At 38.7% G+C, this 23,930-nt stretch overlaps 1 protein-coding gene across 2 annotated transcripts; it reads left to right on the top strand.

Moving 5' to 3' along the window:
* Positions 1-976: 976 nt before the first annotated feature.
* Positions 977-20,919, top strand: grnb (granulin b). Of its 2 annotated transcripts, none has more exons than XM_044338136.1 (17): positions 977-1,109; positions 1,409-1,477; positions 3,293-3,433; positions 4,623-4,763; positions 6,215-6,328; positions 6,830-6,971; positions 7,157-7,266; positions 9,264-9,393; positions 9,546-9,637; positions 11,011-11,161; positions 12,186-12,283; positions 12,692-12,925; positions 13,984-14,220; positions 15,410-15,673; positions 15,771-16,004; positions 17,723-17,974; positions 18,318-20,919. In XM_044338136.1, the coding sequence occupies exons 2-17, from the start codon at positions 1,475-1,477 to the stop codon at positions 18,465-18,467; spliced, it is 2,493 nt and encodes an 830-aa protein (XP_044194071.1). In that variant the 5' UTR covers positions 977-1,109; positions 1,409-1,474; the 3' UTR covers positions 18,468-20,919. The 2 variants fall into 2 exon arrangements, with proteins under 2 accessions (XP_044194071.1, XP_044194072.1); XM_044338137.1 differs by lacking the exon at positions 977-1,109 and adding an exon at positions 1,229-1,326.
* Positions 20,920-23,930: the final 3,011 nt, after the last annotated feature.

Below are 23,930 nucleotides of genomic sequence, written 5' to 3'. Positions count from 1 at the left end.
TTAGACTGAAAGTGCATATTTGACATGAGAGATTTCTGTCTTTGTGCTTTGTGATGATGTTACATGTTTCCATGCAAAGAAGGCGGACAGGTGCAGGACAAAAGCAGCATACAAACAAAGAGAAGTAATCTGCACACTTTGTATTTCAGGCTCCCAGTGTTGTTTACTTGACAGCTATAGTTACTTTTCAGATGAAGATTTGACAAAATGGATAATTGTGTCAAATCCAATCCAAAACCAAAACCAGTGGTTTCCAACCTTTTTGGCTTTTGACATCTTACAAAAAGCAGTGTGTAGTCAGGGTCACATTTCAGATGTCTATAAGTTGTTAACAGCTCCACTAAATAGTGATTTTTCCCTCTAAACTTCTCATATGCTTTAATTTCAATAAATGTTCAAATGATCCAATATTTCAGGAAAAATCAAAGATTAGAGAAAAAGTCCAAAAACTGAAAACAGATTTGTGTATCAGAACTTTGTTTTTTCTTCTTTCCTCTCCCATTAATCATCTCATGACCCCTCAGATTTATCTGCTGATCCTTTGGAGGGGCCCGACCCCTAGGTTGGGAACCACTGGACTAAACAACTAGCTCCACCTCCAGCAGCTACAACAGTAACATGCTGCTCTAACACTGATGCTTCAGTATTAATAATCTAATGATGTCATATATAATAATATATCAGTCAGAGAGACCGAACCACTACTTTTACTGCAATACTTTAACTACATCAAGCTCATAATACTTATGTACTTTTACTTCAGTAGGATTTTTCATGCAGGACTTTTACTTGTAATAGAGTATGTTTACATTACTGTAATGGTACTTTTACTTGAATGAAGGATCTGAATACTTCTTCCATCACTAGCAAAAGGTTTGATGAAAATATTAATATTCAGTCCATGTGCTGAATATTACTGTATTTGTGTAATGTCCCTTTAAGAAACACACCAAGCTGCAGAGTCACATGAGAGCGTGTCATGTGATTATTGAATTGAGAGTCAAAAAATAGCTTCAGACAGTCCAACCTTGTACTCTGTGAATGTTTTGAAGCAGGATAAAATACGACATATATGTGACCATTCGGACCTGTTGCACCAAACCTGCGAAGTAAGAAAATCTGTCACTGTTTCCCAGATAAATAAAATATTGCAGCTAAGTCATTCAAACCAGCTAGCTGTACTGTTAGCCACCTAGCCTGCTAAGCTAATTTGACTGTGTTGTTTTCCTTTGGATTAGCTGCGCGTCTAACGGCAGTTCGCTAATTTCAATAACCGTTAAAGTTGTTTTCGTCTCTTGACATGTTCTCATATATTTTATACGTCAGGTACTACATTTATTTCAGTATTTCTTAGTCTTTTTCTCACAATAACATGATGATTAATGGTGTTTTTGCTCTTTTTTTTTAGGTTGTAAGAGGAGTATGCATCACAGTGCTCTTTGTTAATATCAACTCCACAAGTCAGCTTCTAACAATGGTAAAGTAAACCCTATAACTTCATATTTTAGCTCATTTTCAATATATTAGCAACTATGTAAAGGTTTCATTTGCATTGGGAAGGTTTTTTCCCATTTATTTAAAGTATAAATTCATAGTTTTTGTTTTAAAACAGCAGTCAGGTGTCCATATGAACAGTGAAGAGGTTTTCCTCGCTGTGATCTTTCCTCCCGTTCATCCCCTTCAAATGTGCTTTTAGTGTAAGTGACGGGGGTCGTTTTGCGCAAAAAATGCATTTAAAAGTTGATGTGAAGCTTATATGAGGCTTCATCAGTCTGAGTTAGTCATCTCAAGTGGATATCTGACACATTTACAGTCTTTTTAGCATCAAAACAACACTCATGAACCTTGGAGAGAGTAAATATCTGGATTCCTGGACACCTCGTAGCAGATTCATGTGTCACAACTATTGTCTTTTTAGTCACAAGGGCTCCCCGCTGCCCCCATAAATCACACTGTAGTTAATTTTGTTTTCTATGCGAGGTGAAAACACTGTCTCACTTTCTTCTGCTATGTTTAATTACTTATATACACTTATTTTCTTACTGTCATGACCTTTATTTGATATATGAGCAAGCATCACAGTTCTCCCATTTATACATAGATGCAGGGTAATTTATCCCATTAGAGGACCAAAAAAATGAGGTAAACTGGTGGATGAAACACCCTGAGAAAAGGCAATATGTGTGTTTTCTCAATGTGTTTGTTGAAACTTCTTGTTCATGTACCTGATGAAGCGTGTGTTGAGTTTCCTTAGAGCTGCAACTATTAGTGAATGAATCGATTAGTTTCCAACTATTAAATTAATCGGCAACGATTTTCATAATCGATTAATTCAAAAGTCATTTTTCTCTGATTCCAGCTTCTCAAATGTGAAATTTTCTGGTTTCTTTACTCTTCTGTGACAGTAAACTGAATATCTTTGGGTTTTGGAGTGTTTGTCGGGACAAAACTAGACATTTGATGACGTTATCTTGGGCTTTGGGAAATAGTGATTGACATTTTTCACCATTTTCAGGCATCAAACGACTAATTGATTAATACTAAAATAATCAATAATGAAAAAAATTGTTAATTACAGCACTAACTTTAATGTTATAAATAAATATATCAGCAATAAGTCAAACAGTGTGCAAGATTTTTCACTTTTATTCAACAGCTCTATCACACATTCAGCTTTGCAGAGATAGAATCTTTTCTTTCTTCAAGACTTTATCAGTTGCCACATTTCTGCAGCTCTATTTACATGCTGATGTTGCCTAATAACTTCGTGTTTGTGCAGCTTTTACTTATGATAGATTAAAAAAAAATGCAGCAGAAATAACGCTCAGTGTTTAAAGTCTTAATTATCTGTTCTTCCTTTTTACCTTGCGCAATTTTTTTCTCTGCAACAGTTACAGCTGACTGAAAGAGTGTGAGAGGAACTAAAGCCCTCATAAGAAAGAGTATATGCATGAAATCTAGTGGCTTTTGGTATCATAGTGCTGCTATATAGGACACGAAATGCGTGCTATAGAAAGATATGTGTGCTATAGATACATTAAAGCGACACAAGAACATTACAGCAAGAATCTGGGTTTGTTTAGTGTGGAAATCCAGTTTATCAGCTGGAATGCTTGCAGAGCTGCTGCACATACTTACACAATGACTTAGTGGTTTCTCACAGCCAGAAAGAAACACAGAAACCCAGAAACCAAGAAGATAAGATAAAATGTGTTGACAATAGCTCAGGATCTTTGTATAAGGTCAGTATTTTATTACCATGCTAACAGCCCTCTGTTCTCCTCATGTTCAGACCCTGCAGATGGGGATCCTGTGTCTGGCTCTGCTGGGCCTGAGCACAGCGTTAGTCTGTCCCGATGGAGGCATGTGTCAGGACAAAACCACCTGCTGCAAGAACAGCGTGGGAGATTACGGATGCTGTCCACTGCCACACGTGAGTTTCCGTTTATTTATGTGTCTCGATGAGGAGGGAATATTTTAAATTAAACCGCTGGAAGTGCTCGTTACTGTACTTGTTACTTGTAACGGTCAAGTTCAACAGACTTATTTGCCATTTGCACAGGTGCAGAGTACAAACACAAAGGAATTCCTGCACGTTTCTCTGTCATTTAATCAGTGGTGGAGGAAGCGTCGAGATCGAGTAAAAGTAGTAATACTACCATGTAATAACAATATTACAACAAACCTTTAGTTAAGTAAAAGTAAGAAACTATTGGTAGCAAATGTACTTCATGTAAAAGGCAACAGAACGGTGTTAAATGATATTGTATGATTTATTACTGATGCATTACTGTGTAAGCAGCATTTAGATGTTATAGCTGGTCTATGTGGAGCTAGCTTAAACTACTTTATGTTGTTTTGTAGTTAAATCTATAACAGTGTGTTATATTTTATAACCTGATCAAATATTTTATGTATAAAGTCTGCATCTGCAAAGTAAATTGTAAATATAGCTGTAAAATAAACGTAGGGGAATAAAAAGCACAATATTCCCCTCTAAAAGTAGAGGAGTATAATTAAAAATATATTTATTATCTATTTTATTCATTTTTATTTGCGCACATGTACAACAGCAAAAAATGCATAAAATATAAATAAAACTGATGTGACAGACAGGAGAGGTCAATTTAAAACAAACAAAAAAACCCAAATGTAACACCAATTAGCAGACAATAATCTGTATAAAAACAAGGAAATAGAAAACCAGACATCATGAATTTTAAATAAAAAGACTAAAACAAGGGAAATAAATACAGTTATATACAATATATGCAGAACATTTGGTGTTTGCAGGTTTAACTCAAGTCAGTTCATGTGTTATCTCATCACTGATTTCACCACCGGGCCTCTGACACAGTTTAGGTTACGACTGTTGCACCATAAATTTTATGGTCTGAACTTCATTGTGCCACAAGGGTTTACTTTATTAATTGAGAATATGATATGTAGATAATGATATATTACATACAGTATGTACAATGATGTGGTATTGTATTAATATTGCTAATTACTATTAGCTATTACTACTAATAATGAAGGAGTATAGAGAGAATTTACAGTGAACTCATTTTCCTCTTCCTCTTTTTTAATCTCTCACTATCTCTTGTTAAATCCGTCTTTAGGCTGAGTGTTGTTCGGACCACCTCCACTGCTGCTACGAGGGGACGTTTTGTGATCTGGCCCACGAAAGATGTGTTAACGATACAGTTTCTCTGCCCTGGATGAGTCGACTTCCCACCAAACAGGTCCCTCTCGTTTCTCAGGTAATGATAATAAAAGGCTTTGTCAAGTCGTAGACATGAGTTTACTGTCTCCTCTGAGCTCATTAGATTCATTCTTTGTAGGAAATAAGGGCTGTTTGTCGACCTTTGCTCTAAAATCAATGACGTTCTAGCCGACAGTGATTGTTTCCTCAACTTCAACCTTTAGACATGCAAATGCAATCATTTAGAGAATATAGGTCAAATAACACATTTGACACATAGACACCATTAGACTTGCTGCATTTGCACTTTGTTTATTCTGATCTTTATTTACTGTTGCAAAAAAGCATATAGAGTAAGATATCTTTTATTGAAGTGAACTTGTAGACCTAAATATGTAAAGATTAGTGCGAATGAAATACAAATGACACAAGGACACAGTCAGTAAACAAACAACCTAGTTCAACACTATGTTCCAGGGCAGGATATCTCCACAACTTAATTGCCTGATAGTCATAAAATCTGTCAGTTTTGTATGGATATCAGTTTTCCACTGAGGATGATTTACAGTGGTTTTGATAAGACCCTTATCTTCTGTCTAGAGCCACAACAGGGGCGAAACATCAAAATGGTTGTTTAATGGTTGAATTTTCATAAACTTTGCTTTGGATATTCATATGGTGCGTTTCCATCGACCCGTTTTTTATTTGCATTTTCACTTTAAAAAAAAAACTTGAGTGGAAACAGCAAAAATTTGAAAAAATGTTTTTTTTTACGCTCGGCTGAAGTGGAAAAGTTGGCGTATCGATAAAATGTGTCAAAGTGCAACAGAAGCATATTTAGCGATTAAATTGTGACATACATGAAGCATGTGACCACTGAGGAGACCAGAACATCAGATTTGTGCGGCGTGATGAGGAGAATGTAACGCTTCTCAAATTAATACATGAAACAAACAGATGTGTCATATTTCCATCATATTTTTCTACTTATTATTACTTATTTTTCACTGTTTGAAGTTTGACTGATGTGCTTTTACTTACTTGTTATGCCTTAATAAGGGCTGGCATTCATATGATTGTTTAAATTAATTATATTTGTAGGAAAGAAAGTCTGTGTGCTGTAGAGCTGCAACAATAACTATAAACGATAATTGATTAACCAGTTGGTTTTTTTTAAAGGAAAAATGTCCAAAATTTGCTGGTTGCAGCTTCTAAAATGTGATAATTTTAAGCTTTTTTTTTGGTCAAACATGATAGTAAACAGAATATCTTGGATGGATTTTGGACTGTTGATCAGACACCTCGGGCTCTAAGAAATTACAACGGCCATATTTTTTCCATTTCTGTTATAGACAACACGATTAATCATGAAAAGAATTGATAATTGCAGCCCTTAATTCCATATGAATAGCTGTTTTCTTGCCATTGACTTTTTTTGGGGGGTTTTTTGTTGTTTTTTGTACCATGTGTGCTCTGGTCATTGGTATGCATCGGCTGTGATGCTCGCAGCTCAGTGAGGAAGTGAAGGCAGTCATTTGTCCAGACCAGGAGTCTGAATGTCCGGATGACACCACTTGCTGCCAGCTTCCTGACGGCTCTTGGGGCTGCTGTCCATTAGCCAAGGTAACCTACATGAGCTCACCCTCGCACACGTTCTCACACATACTAAACCACTGTTGCCTAAAAGCACCGGCTCAACACAAACCCCAAGCACTTCACACCAAGAAACCTTTTACATGGTCTGCCACTTGTGTGTCTAGTCATTGTTATTTGGAGAGTCTTACCATCTTAAGATCTTATTTTTTGGTCATGTTTACAGTTTTTGAGCAAATTTAGAATTTCTTCCATACACTAAGCACACAGCGCTCATGTTGAATAGAGACATTTAATTTGTTAACAGGTGTATCTTCAAATTCTATTTAACCTGACAAATACAGTCTTTAAAAATGCATTATTTCTAAATGATGACACATTAAATTGTAGTTTGCTTGTAATGCATTTTGTAATCCTCTCCGACTCTCAGCATTCAAGCTGTGTATCTGCACTCAACCATTATCTGCAGAAAACAGTGTCCTTGACCGAAGAGCATCCTGACTGTCAGAAGTTATTTTCCTCTCTCTACAGGCGGTGTGTTGTGAGGATAAGCGGCACTGTTGCCCGGAGGGAACAACGTGTGATCTTATTCATTCGAAGTGTGTGTCTGCCTCACAAGAGTCCTTCCCCTGGCTGGAGAAGTTGCCTGCCAGAAGGAGGGAGAATAATCCAGGTGAAGAATACCTCATTTAGCAGTTCAATTGTTTCTGCTTGCTTGTGTTTTAACAAATCATCCAGTTTGATGATCATTTACTGACAAAACATCCACTTGAAAAATGTCTCTACGGCTATATGCTGATGATACTGTACTAATAATTAATGACCATATTTCTCTCTGTGGTCTTGGTGTTTCTGTAGTTTCTCCTCTGGGTTCAGTGACGTGTCCTGGTGGAAGAAGCAGCTGCCCAGACAGTTACACCTGCTGCTTGCTAACCAGTGGAGACTACGGCTGCTGCCCCTACCCAAACGTAAGCATGACTTTGTTGTAATTACACTCATGTAGATCAGCAAAGAGTTAATCTACAAATTATCTGAAGATTTGCTGCTTCTTGCTGTTTTATATCATTGTAAATCAAATAAATTAGTTCAATTTGTCTTATAAAACAAGCAGTTTGAAGACTTCAACTTGGGCTCTGGAGAATTGTTATGGGCACTTTTGTAGACTCCACAATGAATCGATTTAATTTAAAAAATAATCGTATAAGAAATCAATAATGAAAATAATTGATTGTTGCAGCCATTCAACACACTGTTGCAAAGAGAATATATGATGTATGACCCCAGTTTGGCCAGGGTTTAAGATTTTAGTTACAAATGAATTATTATGTATTTAATTTAAAAAAAAATACAATTTATCGAAATAGGTTATATTTCATCCACACAGTCCATTATTTAATGACTGTATTCTGCATTATTTAAGTCTACTTAAGTAAAGATGTGATTTTGGCTCAAAAAAGAATCTACTGAAGCCAGATCATGTGTTTTACTCAAACAAAGTGTGTTTAAAATGTCTTAAACGTTCAGTAAACGTTCAGTAAACGTTCAGTAAACGTTCAGTAAACGTTCAGTACAGTTGGGCCCTGCAGTCTCCATTAGGTTGGGCGAGTTCAAAGTTGTGAAAACAACGGGGGTGTTTTGAATACACCCCCGTTGTTTTCACAGGTAATTTGTTAGTCTGTCCCTCCCGCCGCAGGAAATAATGGATCAATCCTGGAAGGCTGTTGATGTCGCACTTTTCTCCCTATGAAAATAACAGAGATTATTCGACCAATGAGAATGTAGTCGGACGAGAGCATATCGACCAACTAATCGACCAGCAAACTACAGTCCTTGTATTTTTAAAAACAAAACAACAAAACTGGACAATAATTGACTTGAAATTTCCCTTTTTTTCCTAAATTTGTATCTTCAATCAACAAAAACAGATTTTTTTTTGTGATGCCCACAAAAAAACCATGCAAAATGCAAATAAGAACAAAAATACAAGCTTATTGATATGAGTAACAAAAAAACACAAAACAAGTAAATATTACAGCTACATCAGCAGTTGTGGATCCATTATGAAAAAAACGTGTTACTAAGTGCTTTTCTTAAAGAAATTCAAGACTTTTTACTCTTTGAAAACAGCAGTTTGATAGACTAATCAGTGCTTTGGCGTAGAACCCAAAAATGAATATGATTCTTATTTTGCTGTGTTGGGTCATACTTGTGATTCAAATGTTTTAAACATGACTTGAAGGCATGAAGTGTCTTTGGGATTTATTACACCAATAACAGAATTAAAGAGGCACAGGAATGTTGCACAAGTAATAACCCGTCTGTTAGATCAGTAACATTTAATATCACGTATTAAATTACTGTCCCAGTATGCTTGTGTCAACATGCACAGGCACTCATGCTGGGAAGCAGCAAACTTACAGCTAAACGCTGCAGTTTTAATCACATCACATCTTCATAATATAATATAATATAATATAATACCCACCAGGCGAAGAAACATATTATCAAGTTGTGTAACTATATCACACCAGAGAAAACGAAAACACCTTGTTGGCGGATCTGAAACGTTGGCTCAGATCATGTACAAACAGGAACAACGACGCCAAGCCAACTGCTCTTTTATCAGGAAACCTTTGTGTTGTTGCTTAAAATTCGATATATTCATGTTTCAATGCAATATGATGAGAATTTAATGCAACATTAGTGTGCACACAGTTGTTGTCATTTCACAGCTGCCCTTATGATGCTCTTGGGTATATTTCAACGCGAGTGTGGTGAGGATGCGGCAATACTGACATACATGTTGGTTTGTGGGTTTTATTGGAATGAGATAAAGGTTCATGGTGAGAGATTGAAGCTGTCAGAGCAGAGAACACTGAACTGAATGTGGTTGTGTTTGTGTGCAAAAACAGCAAACTTAACATTCTTTGACTCACTCTGTGTTTGATATTTTAATCATGCCCAGGCCATGTGCTGCAGCGATCACCTCCACTGTTGCCCTAGCAACACAATATGTGACCTCGAGCATGGAGTCTGCAAGTCTGGTGAGATGCGAGTGCCGCTGTTGAAGAAGATCCCGGCCATCTCAAATGACGGTAAGCAGTTATCACAGTAGAGAGGCTTTATATTCATTTAACATGTATGTCCCACTGAATGAATTTACATCAGTGTTAGAACTAAAAAGATGAAAAGGAAACAAGTATCGATCATTGAATCCTGTGTCTGTTCTGTCTTTTCATCCTGTTAGTCGAGTGTCCAGACAAGAAATCAGCGTGTCCTGATCAGACCACATGCTGCCAGAATGAAAACGGCACATACGGCTGCTGTCCTATGCCCAGTGTAAGTTGCTCCAGTAATACAGCAGACATCACCATCCAAACCAAACCAGCTCCCGTGAGCCATGTTGCCAATTCAGCAACTTTCTTTTCTCTTTCCAACTTTAAAACCACTTTATCGACTTTTTTTTAAAGCACCCAGACAAATCTAGAGAGTTTCTGGGCAGACCTTACCTCCTCTCTCCCTTGAGGAAAGTCGCCAACATTTTTCAGTGAATGTACTCTTATGTGGTCGTGGACCAACTCAGACGAGCCAGACAGAAACATAAATGAGCCGTGAACGTGCATACCTACAACTAATCACTGATCCCTTCTGTTTGTCCGCAAGCGCTCCTGCTCTTTTGATTTATTCTAAATTATTGAACTATAATTAAGTGTACAGATCCTCTGTGTTCATGATACTTCAGTCCCACAGTCTATATAACAGTCTGCATTAAAGTTCTTGATATTAGAGGTAGAAGTAGATTCATATTGATGAGATGATAGCTTGAAAAATAGTAATAGCTAATGTTAAAGCTAGCTAAAAAACTCTCTGGCATGTTTGTATTTCTTTCAACCAATCACAGCCCAGGATGCAGCGACGTTGCCCCCTGCAAAATGGTGTCGGGATGAGAACTTGTATGAGTCATGGCATTAGAATAGCTAAATCCGTATGTCGACTACGTGATACGCCTTGCACTGATATAAAAAGACAAACATAACTTGCCATTTTCAGCGCGTAGGTTGCTAGCTCAGAGGTTGTTGTCGTTTCCCGTAGCGACACGCAGACAGCGGAAGGGGAGCAGATTGAAATAGTCGGCTTATCCCCGACACTCTACATCCGGTCAGTCAGACTAAATTTAACTTGACTTTGTAACTCATTTAAAAAATATTTTAGCAACACCGCCTGCAGCACCCAGTTTGGTCAGAGCTCTTAGAGTCCAAACTCCTCCGTCTAATTTGTTGGGTTATTTGGGGGAGTCTAGTTTTTGCTGATCAGATGTTGTGTTTGTTGAGAATTGTTGAACAGTTTATAACTATGTTGTATCAGTGTAGTCTCAGAAAGAGTTTCATGTGTAAAATTAATATAATTGGCATCAGTTCAATGCAGAACATACTTAAAGATAAAGATATTCTTATGACATCACTGTTCACTCAATTCTGTGCCTGAAAATGATCAAACCCAATCATAGCAGCTCTTTATCAATAAATATCTGATTAATTAAAGCACAAATCACATTATTTTTAAAGTTGGTATGAATCGGGTAACTTTACTGCATATGGATCTAAATACCTCTACAGCACTGACACAAACCAACAAACTGCTCAATTTGGAGCTGAAAAGCATCAATTCGGCCTTATATTGACACTGATTGTTACTCTCCTCTTTTCTTCCAGGCTGTTTGTTGTTCAGATCACATCCACTGCTGCCCTGCAGGCACAGAGTGCGACTTGCCTCACAGCACCTGTGTGTCCGCTCAGGGAGAAACCTCCATGGCCGTTAAGATCCCTGCAGCTGTGACCGAGCAGCTGGCGGCTCAGAGCAAAGGTGAGAGTGTGACAGTCACCGTCACCGGGGGGAGTTAGCGACCGTGTTTACATGCACGCTAGCATCCAGGATATGTGATGATAAGATAAACACTTTATCCAGGTTTCTGATCATTCTCATCAATACAAGTTATATAGTAATCAGTCAGTATAACAATAAAATGATGCTGAATGATGATCAATACGCTGAAATAAAGTCTGACTGGTGATGCAGACAGCCAGAAACTAAACTGTGTTCATCCTCAGAAAAAAGAAGCTGAGATGTTATGATCGTGTCTACCAAGATAGAAAGAACCAGGTTTTTCATGTTCCATGTAAAGGTCATATCCAGAATATGATCAGAACCAAGATAAGACTCAGAACAGTGATAATAATGCACAAGTAAACACACTCAGACACACCTTGCATTCGTCTGGAGGAGATTTTCCAAGATCCTCCGGATCAAACTCTGTAAATATTTAATTACAATTGAATCAGTGTCTCTAGCGCCTTGATTTAAGGTTGTGCAGATGCTCTACATCATCCATTTCGCCCTAAATTCATTGTTGGTGGAGCAGTTTTAGGCTTTTTGTTTAGTTTTAAAGGGAAGTTACAATTACCTCAAACAGTGACAAGATATTCATGCTGTTTGCTCCATATATTACGTTTTGATGACTTGTGGTGTGAAGGTTATACTGTAGTCGTCTGGTTTCTGGCTGTGATGCTGTTTATGTTTCGTGATAACAGGAATAACAAACAAGAGCTGCAACAATTCAGTCATTATCAATATATTTTTGTAGATTATTTGTTTGATTGTATTTTTTTAAAAAAAGGTGAATAGCAAATCCTCACCTTTGAGAAGCTGGAGCAAGCGACTGTTTAACATTAATAAATTATTTAAATCAATTATCAAAAAGTTGTTGTCTGTCAGTTAATTAACAGTTTCAGCACTATGACTCATTATAAAACAGTCAACTGATTAGTATTTAGAGAACAGTTTGCTCATGTGTGCATTGACGATAATAATAATTCTGCTAATCTTTCAGCGGGTGCCGTTCCCTGCAACGACTCTGTGGCCTGCGCCGACGGAACCACCTGCTGTAAATCATCAGAGGGACAATGGGCCTGCTGCCCCTTACCTAAGGTACCAGCATACTAATGCGTATGAATCAGTGTTTGGCTTTCTGTCCAGCTGCACAGAACTGATTACTAAAGCTGGTGATTCATTTCCTGTCTGCGGCGTTTTGACTTATAGCTGTCGGCGATCTCCGCAAACAGCCTCTCCGCTGATGGACGGTCTTTATAGTTGTTCAGTCGCACTCAGGGAAATTTGTTTTGTTGCAGCACTCTGCTAAAGTGTGTAGAAGTAAAAGTAACATGATCATTTATTCGGTCTTGGCTTGTGTTCAATTTCGTCGTCTATTAACGGAGGTCGACACCAGGTTATTAAAGCGCTGTTCAGAAAAACCAGCCCATAAATCACACGGACAGGCTTTGTATTATTCTAATTAATAAATATAAGATGCAAATTAGTTATTTCTCCTCCCCGCAGGCCGTATGTTGTGAAGACCACCTGCACTGCTGTCCTCACGGCACCATTTGTAACCTGGCAGCTTCTTCGTGCGACGATCCTACGGGCAGCGCCGTGATGCCCTGGCTCGGACACGTACCCGTCTTCCCCTTATTGAACGATAACAGCAAGTGTGACAAATCCACATCCTGTCCAGGAAAATCCACCTGCTGCAAGACCGCCAGTGGAGGCTGGGCCTGCTGTCCACTGCCTCAGGTAAGTGAGTAAATGGGGACACTGTGAAGGTTAATCCACAATTTAAGTGTTTTTTTTTTACACTCCAGGTTTTGTTATCTGGTGCGTTTAGTGAAGGCTAATCTCTACTGGCAACCGTTTAAATCACACAAATCTCCCGCTGTCTTCACTGTATGTCGTGAGCTTACTTAAAAATCACCTATAATTTATTACATTTTCGCAGTTTAACACACATTTATAGTATATTGATTTAATATACGCCTCCTTTCACTCAAAAATGCGTCTTTTTTTTTTCTTGTTCCTTCAGTTGGATGATGTTCTCGTCTCTCTGCAGGATGATCTATGAGCAGAATTTGTTTCACATTCATCTGCTGAAAGTTTCTCTTCGTTCACCGTAAATCTTTTGAGTTTAAGGCGTTTAGATACGAGCGTGATTTATGACATCATAACCGGTCCGGAGCCGACGGCGGTCCGGTTTGCAACTCACACGAGTGTGATGGGGAAACTCGAAGCCTCCGGTGACGTCTCGCGTCCAGCAGTGAAACTACTCAAATGAAATATGTTTGCATATTCATAGATTCTTTGTTTTTAATGAGGGAGAAAGAAGAGACGTCATTTTATGAATTTCTGACTAGTTAATCAAACTTTTTTTTTGTGGAAAAACCGCATCAGACACAAATTATTATTCAGAGCAGAGTGTCTTAAAACATGTCTGGAGGGAATCTTTAAATCATAAGCAGTGCTAGTTTTTCCTGTTTTAGAGCTTTTTATTATTTATTTCATACTTTAAACTTAAACTTTTAGTGAGTAGCTAATCGATCAGTTGATTATCAAGCCGATATAAGTAGGTGGAGCTGCAAGTTTTTATGATACATACTTTAAAGGAGAACATATTCTGCACATTTCCAGATCTCTATATTTATATTCTGGGGCTCTACAGGAACATCTTTGCATGATTTACAGTTAAAAACTCCTTATTTAACATCGACATCCAACATTATAGCAGCGTATATGTGACAGGAAATCACAAAAAGCATGTTATATCCCCTTTATATTCTTATATTCTGTTTACCCGCCAGGCTGTTTGCTGTGACGACCACATTCACTGCTGCCCTCACGGTACCGTCTGCAACCTGGAGGCTGAAACTTGCGACGACATGTCGGGCCTCTTACCGTCCGTCCCCTGGGCATCAAAAGTCCCCGCTCTGACCTCGGAGCTGCAGGATGAGAAATGCGACAAGCAGACGATGTGTCCGCGAGGCACCACCTGCTGTAAGAAGATCTCTGGACAGTGGGCCTGCTGCCCCTTACCTCAGGTCAGTGTCTTCTCCACGGTTAAAGGAAAGCATTTTAAGAGATGTTGAGATGTAATAGAGTTAAAGATGTCGGAGGAGTTATTTTAGGCTTAAAAGTTTATTTCCTGTATAGATGATGTTAGATGACTTTCAAAGCTTGGATGGACATAAAATCTCCTGGTTCAATCAGATAAACAGCTGTATTAAAAATATCTTGTTCTTTGATTTTAAAAAAAAAAGGTGCAAGTCTGTGTGTGGAGCGTTGCGTGCAGCAGTCACAGCGAGGTGAAGCTACAGATCACACTTTCAGCAGTTTTAATCACTTTACTCTCAGATTCTGCAGCGACGCCATGATGTTGAAGTGTTTTGAGTTTGCGTCTGACTGGTTTAATGTCCATCAACAGAAAAGTATTTAAATCAATTAATCTTTTTTTGTTTGTTTGTTAGTTTGTTTTTTATTTAAAGAAATAATAGTAAAATTAGTGAATTCCAGCTTCTTGAATGTGATTATTTTCTGGTTTATTTAGTTCTCTATGAATATTTTTGGGTTGTGGACAAAACAAGATATTTAAGGTTGCATCTTGGGCTCCTGGAAAAACATTTTATAGACCAAACGACTGATCAATTAATCAAGAAAATAATCAACACATTAATCAATAATGAAAATCATTAGTAGCTGAGATATTTGAGTCTCGTCCAACATACGTAGAGTCACTGATAGCATGGCTAAAAAAACAATCTTCCAGAAACTACATTGAAAATAACTAATAATGAATTTAAAACTAACTAATATAAACCTTTATTATTATTAAATTATCCAGGAGACTCCTGTGTTTGCATGTTGAGGAACATTAAGCTCATCCTGATGTTTAGATGCTGTAGATCACAGAAGAAGAAAAGACAGTGGAATAAAACAGCTTTTCTTTTTAAAAGAGCAACATTTTAACAGTGTTGAAGGTTTTTTTCCAGATAGGAGATCAGAGTGTTAAATCTTAACATGGATCCAGTCGTATAACACTCTTATCATCTGAACAGATGTTGGTTTCTTGGACAGAAGAGGAGCAGGAATATATTAGCAGGGCATTCTTTAAGTTTTATGTCATTTGTTGAAAGTTATGTTGCATAAAATCTCCCCGGCTCCCCGCTAGTTTCTTACATCCGTGGAACTGAAAATCGGACACTTAGAGGGATTTCTGTCGGTATTTTCCAGGCTGTATGCTGTAACGATCACGAGCACTGCTGCCCCAAAGGCTACAAGTGTAACGTGGCTGAGCAGACTTGTGACAAGCTCGGTGAACGCAGCCTCCCCTGGCTCCAGAAGATACCAGCCCTGCAGAAGGTTCCCAGACAGGCTGTTGGCAGTCCAGCTCGGCCGGCCAAGAACATGTGCGACGCCCAAACCAGCTGCCCCGAGGACACGACCTGCTGCTTCATGAAGGACACCCACAAATGGGGCTGCTGCCCTCTGCTGAAAGTAAGTGTATGATTATCCCGAGCACCTCACACTCATTGAAAGTGATTGTGAATTTATGAATCTATGAAGCGACAGAGTAACCTTTCCCGCTCCTCAGGCAGTCTGCTGTGATGACGGAAACCACTGCTGCCCCAGCGGTCACACCTGTGAACCCCACCGGTCCTCCTGCTCAAAGGGCCTCCACGTTATCCCCTGGTTCACCAAACTGAGCGCCATGACCGAGCCGGGCGCCGTCACAGACGTTAAATGTGACGACAAGAGCAGCTGCGCTTCAGGAACGACCTGCTGCAAACTGCAGTCAGGAGAGTGGGGATGCTGCCCTCTGGTCAAAGTATGTACATCACCGACTTCCTGTTTATGTCGGGAGGTTAATTTGATGTAAGAGCATGTATTTATGTAACTGTGAGGAAGCTCTGTTGGGTTTAAAATGCATAAACGTTGAGTTAACACTGATCAAAATGTGGTGGTGAAAGTCCCGTCTGATTAGATAGTGGCTCTTTTAAAAAGCGCTGATGTTTATTGATCTTTTTCTCAGGAATCGAAGCACAGTTGGCTGCGTGGCTGAAGACCATTTCCATGTAAAATGAATAACAGTTAACCTCCTGTTTCACAACATGAATACATAAACAGTAGGTCTTTATTACTGTAGTTTTGTTAGTTTAGTCCCTTCGTTCCTGCTGGAAAATCCTACTTTTTATTCCTTAAAAAATACAAACAACCAAACAAAAACTTTCATTTTCAAGTAATCTGTCGATTATTTTCTTAATGAATCATCTTTAACCCTTTAACATCCACTGGGTTGCCGGTGACCAGCTTAAGCCAGTTGTTAGCAGCAGCATCACACAGTAATGAGTCAAAGCAACTGGCACAATTTGGCCAATTAGAGATGATTGGAGAGGTTCAGTGACACCACAAACTAAAAACTCCCCAGCTCCCATAAGGTTAGGCCTAGAGGTCTACAGGTTGACAAAATGTAGAAGGTTTATGGTGTTCTGCATAGTTCTGGCATAAAGCATGTCTTAATTATTGTTATTCAAATATGACTCATGGTAGACGAGGACCAAAAACACTTTTTTGAGCCTTATTTGAACTGATGCAGTTTTGTTTGTGTTGTAGCCACATGCTAAACAAACACATTTCCAGAAACTAGAAGATGTCGCTTGTCAAATGAAGCCTGATACATGAATCATGGCCTTACAGTTCTTCTGTTATAAGCTTTTCCATTTGGGTGTGCCGAATAGGTGAAAACTCTATAAAAAGGGGTTAAAACGTCAGAAAATTGTGAAAAATATCCACCACTGTTTCCCAAAGCCAAAGATGCAACCTAAAAAGCCGTCTTTTATCCCGATCAACAGTCCACAGCCCAAAGATATTTAGTTTACTGTTATAGAGGACTAATGAAACCAGGAAATATTCACTTTCTCTTCTTAAACTGACTCAAAACGATTAATCGATTATTAAAGTAGTTGGTGATTCATTTTCTGTCACTCGACTAATCGTCGCAGCTCTTAACAAAATACCGTGTACGTTCAGCTGACAAGTCAAAATCCTTTTTAAATGACATCTACTTCTGCTCCCTCACTGAAAAAATCCAGAATCTATGAATATGTAAACATTTTTCATTACCAAACTTAAACTGCTGGACACCAGATGTTTCCTCCTTCACTGTAAAGTCCATTTTCAGTGTCTGAGCACCGCAGGCTTCAAGTTTCCACATCACAGTCGTCAAAGTCGCATACCAGACCAAAATTATCCAAACTAGTAAAGATGTGACAAATAATGATTGTAATACATGTGTTAAACTGAGATTTAAGATGAGAACAGAGAAACTTTCCTCCTTCAACAGATGGAAACAAACATACATCATTCTGCACAGAGAAAAGAACAACATCCAGCTGAAGAAACAAGATTAGGAGGCTTTAACATCGTGGTTTTAAATTCACAACCCTACCAGGGGACAGAACTGACTGGCCACACCATTAACTGTTAAACCAGTTCATATTTAAATGTGTTGTAAAGCGCTGACGTGTCGTTCTGTCTCCTCTTCAGGCCGTGTGCTGTGCCGACCACGAGCACTGCTGCCCTCAGGGCTACACCTGCAACATGGAGACGGGAACGTGCGAGAAGAAGGAGCACGACGTGCTCATAAACACCCTCCCTCAGAGCGAAGTGGTACGTCCCGAGCAGAGAGACGGCAAGGCTGACGTACCATGTGACAGCACGGGGAAGTTTCACTGCCCCGAGCAAGAAACGTGCTGTAAGATCTCAGCCGCAGAGTGGGCCTGCTGCCCCACACCCAGGGTACGCTCATACATCACTATAACATCTCACTCGATCATATCCTTGTGAGGAAAATTGATTTCATGAGTATTATAGTGACATAATTTGATGTGATAGCTCTTCTGCCTCCTCTGGAATGTGGATAATGTGACCAGTGAACATTGTGTCACATGATGCAAAACAACTCTGTAATCAGTTGTGTAAGCTTTCCTGTTTTCCGCCTGTCTGTGGTTCCATTTAGTGTTTTTTTTATCGTTCCACTCTTCTTTTCTTGTCTTAGAGAGCACCGTGCTCTCCACATGCCTGGAAAGACACTTGCAGCATCTTATCAACATAGTCTCATTGTTGTGTTTGTTTTTGGCAGGCTGTCTGCTGCTCGGACTCCAAACACTGCTGTCCCGCCGGATACTCATGTGACCTGCAGGCTGGAGGTTGCACCAGACAAACCCAGCTGACCTGGGACATTTTCTTTGGGGACAGAAAGACAGACTTTGTCCCCCGTGGTGGACTTTAATCCCGCTAATGTGCAACTATCTTTGTCAATTTTAAATCCATAACATCTATCTCCAGCTCATGTCATCTGTGGGCAGTGAGGGCTTTTCCCACTTCCTGTTTGTTTTTTTTTTCATTCATGGAAGTGTATAGTTTTTGCACCCCTGCGTATTTTTGGTGGTAGTTGTGGAGAAGATTTTTGGTTTTTGGTGCAAGACATGAAAAAATCCTCTGAATGCTGCAAGGCTACATGAGGTAATTAAGATGTTTTAATGAAGTAGGAACACTTGAAGTAGGAATGTTATCAGCTGACAATACACTGAAATGTCATCTTGAAGTGAAAAACAGTTTGCAGGAGTTTTTCATGTTTTGCACCTGGCGAAAAAAAAAAAAAAAAGCATCATCACCTTCACTTCATGGAAATCATATTCTATATATACAGATGACAATTAACAACTATGGGAAGTATTGTAAGGATGCGCTGCCACAGAGTTGGGTCAGATGAAAGATGAGGCTTTTTCTTATCGTCAACAAATCTCATTTAAAAGACCAAAACCAACAATGTGTCGGTCCGTCTATCGAAACTTCCTACTCCGTCTGTGGACTTTAAGCACACTGTCCGCTATAAGCACACCGTCAGCTATAAGCACACTGCTCCCACTGAAGACGTCAGTCATCCTAACACTGCTGGGAAATGTAGTTTTTATGAAACGTTACTGAAATAGAAGTCTCTAGTGCGTTTGTCTGGGACTATTTTCAGCCACAGATTTTTAGTAATCTTAGTAAATCCTATAAATGCTTTAAAAAAAAAAAAAAAAAGCTAAATTGAAAACTTGCATTGATGCAAAATTTTGTGCCCCTGATAGTAATTTCAACAGGCTTAATAAATATCCCCCCAAAGCTGACTTAAAGACATCAAAATTAAATAATCATTCCCATTTCGTGATCATCTGTGCACCAGAATATTTGATGGTTTTGTCGAGCCTTCCCATAAAATTTGGACCCGACTCAGGCCTGGAGTCGGTCTCTGATACTTGGAACCACGAGGACCCGAGAAGACATCCACTCCAGCAGCAGCAGGACGGTGTATGTGGAGATCAATGAAAATAAACTTGAACTGTGTGTGTGTGTTCATGGTAATAAAGGGGTTAAAATTGATGTGTCTTAAACAGTTTTTGGACAAAAAATGCAGCTCTATTGCACAGAAAAATAAAGATATATTGAGCTTCAGATACACAGAAAACACCAGTAGAATCACTGTGTGCTTTGGTATTTCTCTGGGATTTGTTGATTATAAGAAACATGCACAAAATCACCAGACGTATCCTTTAATTAGCTTCAGGAAGTTAAAGCTGTCTGTGTCCTTCGAATGTCAACCGGCTTTATTGTTTTTGCTGTTTTTTGATCATTATTATTGGATGTGAGTAATTGCCCCAGAGCTGTTCTATTAAAGAGAAACGTGAATGTACTTGATGCCTTATTGTAGGCAAAATTAAATCGGAGATTCATTTAAGATTAACACGTCATGTTTGGTCCAACTGTAGTCGTTTGTATTGTCATGTCCCCTCTTGTTGAGGAAGCAGCATTTTGGTTTTTTTTTTATTTGCTTGAAGGGCACAAACGATGACTGTTAATCTGCTGGTCCGAAGGCAGTTTAACTAAGTCACACAGCTGATTTTTTTTTTTGTGTATGTTGATTTTATTTCATCTTTATTTTTTCTGTGATTTAACAAGGGGTTAAGAAACTTTTAAAAAAGTGAAGATTAATTTAATGTGAAGCAGATAGAAAGATAGAAATAGTGTCTTTACGTTTGGTTAAAGCAAAAGACTGCAAATGACACGATCATACAAACAGCTCGTGCCTTCTAAAATTTCACTAAGAGGTGCCGGTTGGTCAGTATCAAATGTCCGATTTCTGCTTGAGGAAAAGTCTTGTCAATCATTGGAAAGGAAAAAAATATGCTTTCACTTTGTGTCTTGGACAGCTGTGTCTGGATTTTCTCTAAACGCGGCCAAGAAGTAAGAGCCAAAGCACATCGTAATGTCATGAGGAAACAAATTCTGGTCTCGCTCCATTACCAGAGAACAAAAAAACTCTTGAGATGATACCATGTGTGTGTGTGTGTGTGCTAAGATTTTTAACTGAGATTAGCTTGTTTTGTCTAAAGGAGAAAAAAAAAATGTTTGTGTTTGAACAGCAATCACAGTCAACTTTCCAGTTATTTTCAGTGCAGCAGCTCTAGATCCCTATCATCATCAAGTCTTCTGTCTTTTTGGGAGCTTCCCAACACTGAAGGAGCTGTTGAAGGTCATAGGAACACTACTATTGAATTGTGTATTTCATGAGTTTTTTTGTTTTTTGAAGGCCTCAAAACCATTTACAGATCATGAGGAAATTGTAATTTTATTAGATTTACTTTTTACAATTTTAAAATTGGACACATGCTGAAATAAAATGTGAAACATGTCGTTGATTTGCATTGATTCCAGACTCTTCTGTCAGCTGAGTCAACAGTTTAATTTCCATTTTTTAGATACTTGTCTGTTTTTTGTTTGTTTTTTTGTCCCCTGCTGTGATTTGGACAATTTTTGCAGCCTTTAAAAAGAAAGATTTAACTTTGAGGAGGAGGGGGGGGGGGAAATATTCCAGAGTGAAATAAAGTTCTTCGAAATATCAGTTTGGTCGATGTGATAAATTCAGTGAGGTCATCCTCAAAATTTATCAGTTGACAGGATGTGCAGACACTCACAGAACAAGCCCACACACTTCCTCCCTCCCATATCCTCTTACCCCCTCCACCCCCACCCCCACCTCCCTCTTCCATGTCATCAGAAAGTTGTTGTGGCGACCCGAGTAAATACACCAGGAGGCCCGCTGTCCCACTTTTACAGTCAGCTTGGCAGCCCGGCCCTGCCAGGCTGATAGAGGATCTCAGTTTTATCATCCGCCCTCTGGTGGCCGCAGAGCACTTTCTGCTCGAGTTGAAAACAAAAGGCAACACATGCTGCCTCAGCTCGAAATGAGGTCAGATACTCCTCTCTCCTGTGTGGCTCCATTGTTAAGGATCTCCAGGACGGTTATTTATGTGACCACTCTTCAACACAGACTGCTGTCTTTGTAAGCAGAGCTGTGGTAGAGAGTCGTCTGTTTGCACTGTTGAATTAATTTAGGAAGTGCTTTTTAAAGGGGAACTCCAGCGGTTTAGTGGTGCATCTCAATTAAGTTGGAGGATTTGTGTGTGACAGATTTGAAAAAGAAAGGTCAAAATCAAAAAAAGAAAAAGGAGAAGCTGAGATATCCTGACTCATAGTTCCTAGAATGGGTAAAAAAAAAATGCTGGATCCTACAGTTCCCATAATGCAACTCAATAGCAGCTTTAACTAGACCGTCCCTGCAAGATGAACGCCCATGTCTTTCAAACCAAAACAACAGTTTTAATGCAGGTTTTCTCTTTTAAATCTCTCATCTCTAAACCTGAGTTAAGTTGAAGCATCAGTTCATGATTGGAAGAGGTTTTTCTTGCTGTAATCTTTGATCCTGTTCATACTGACCATTAGAAGACCCCTTCATAATGCACAAACAATGTAAGTGATGGAGGACACAATGCAGTTCTCATTTTGTGCAAAAATATGTTCAAAAGTTTATTTGAAGCTTGCATCCAAATGAGTCAAATCAAGAGAATATCTTCCAAAGTTTCAGTCATATTTCCTCAGTCAGCGTTCCCTTGTTGAATTGCAGGAATAGTGACTATAAGATGGGAATTTGGTACTAAAAAGACTAACTTTGGATGATTACAGCAAGCAACAACTTTTTCAATGTTCATAAGGACATTTGACTATTGTTTTAAGACTGATTTAACATCATCAGGGTCATTTTCTCCAACTTGAAAGCTCCTTAAAAGCCAAAGAGGGTTATATAACTGAGTAATGTATAAACTGATCTTCATGTGTAAAATCAGCAGTGCCCTTTAAATGTTAAAGTAATAGTTTGACATTTTGAGAAATTTATTTTTGTTGTTGTTGTTGTTGTTGCCCAGACTTGGTGGAGAAGATAAACACCGCACAGACGTATCTGTCCATTATGTTAAAAATAAGCTACAGCCACCAGCTGGTTAGCTTAGCTTAGCATAAAGACCGGAAACAGGTGGAAACAGCAGGTCTGGCTCTGTCCAAAGATAACAAAAGCCGCCTATCATCATCACCTCTAAAGCAACACGTTTTGTTGTGGTTTTATGGGGGAGTTACATGTTTGAACTATCCTTTGGCCAAGTGCAGTGACAGGCTAGCTGTTTCCCCCTGTTTTCAGTCTTTATGCTAAGCTAAGCTAATCGTCTGCTGGCTCAAGCTTCATATTTAACGGAAGAATGTGAGAGTTTTCTCATCGAACTCTCAGCAAGAACATTGTCCTTTTTCCTCAAAATGTTCCTTTAAACAGACTGATAGAAGAAATATGTTCGGTTTTATTGTTGATTTATACCAATTAAAAGCTTTCAGATATCCACATCAGCATTCACATATTTATCAGTTTAACTAATTAATAACTTTCTGTAAAGTAAATGAGACCTAAAGAGGCTCAAACAACCACGGTGAGGCTTTTCAGTTCTATGTATAGCTGACTTGACCTGCCAACAGCAGAGAGGACTGAAGTGACAAAAACCCATTGACGTATGAGCAAACTTTCTCCTCAGCTTCACTATTGGTCAGTCACTGATCCCATTCAGATGTTGCCAGGGAGAGGGACCCTCCGACCCAAATCACACACACTCACACACAAAAACACACACACACACACACACAGCACTCTCAACACTCCCTCCTCTGGTATTTTGTTAATTCCCAAAGGAATGTATAGATTCCAGTCATCTCTATTTGGGACAGCAAATGTTTTGGTGGAGACGAGCCTGCATTGATGAGTTGGTGCCAATCACCCACATGTAAAAACAGCAACAATGTTAGCAGATGTTATTGTTGTTTTTCTGTACTGGAAATTGATTACACTATAAATTTATCCATTAATATAATCTAGAAACATGACACTTGATGACAAAGATGTATAATACTCACTCTTGGGGATGTTTAACAGGTAAAACATGCAAATTTGTTACTGCAAAATCTGTCGCAACCAAATCTGACTTGATGACACTTTGTGATCTGATTTTGCTCCTTAAAATAAAAAAACAAAAAGTATACTTAATTGTGCATAATTTTAGTATACTAAGTATACTTGCATGTGCACACATGATTTATATACTTACCACCATTGTTGTACAAACTCTAACACTGTAGTTAATGTATTAATGATTAAAGCTTACGTGCATGTGACTACTGTTTTGAGACACCATGAAGTTACATTTATTACAATTTAAGTGTATTTAAGTACACTTTTTTGAAGTAGTGGTTGACCTGTATTTAGAGTGTATTCAAATACATTAAATCATAACTTTATTAAATATAACTTATACTTTACTGCTAACACACTGTACAA

This window comes from Thunnus albacares, chromosome 20 (assembly GCF_914725855.1).
Source record: "Thunnus albacares chromosome 20, fThuAlb1.1, whole genome shotgun sequence".
NCBI lineage: Eukaryota > Metazoa > Chordata > Actinopteri > Scombriformes > Scombridae > Thunnus > Thunnus albacares.
The sequence above is the reverse complement of the archived record's forward strand: the minus strand, read 5'-3'. Positions and strand labels throughout refer to the sequence as shown.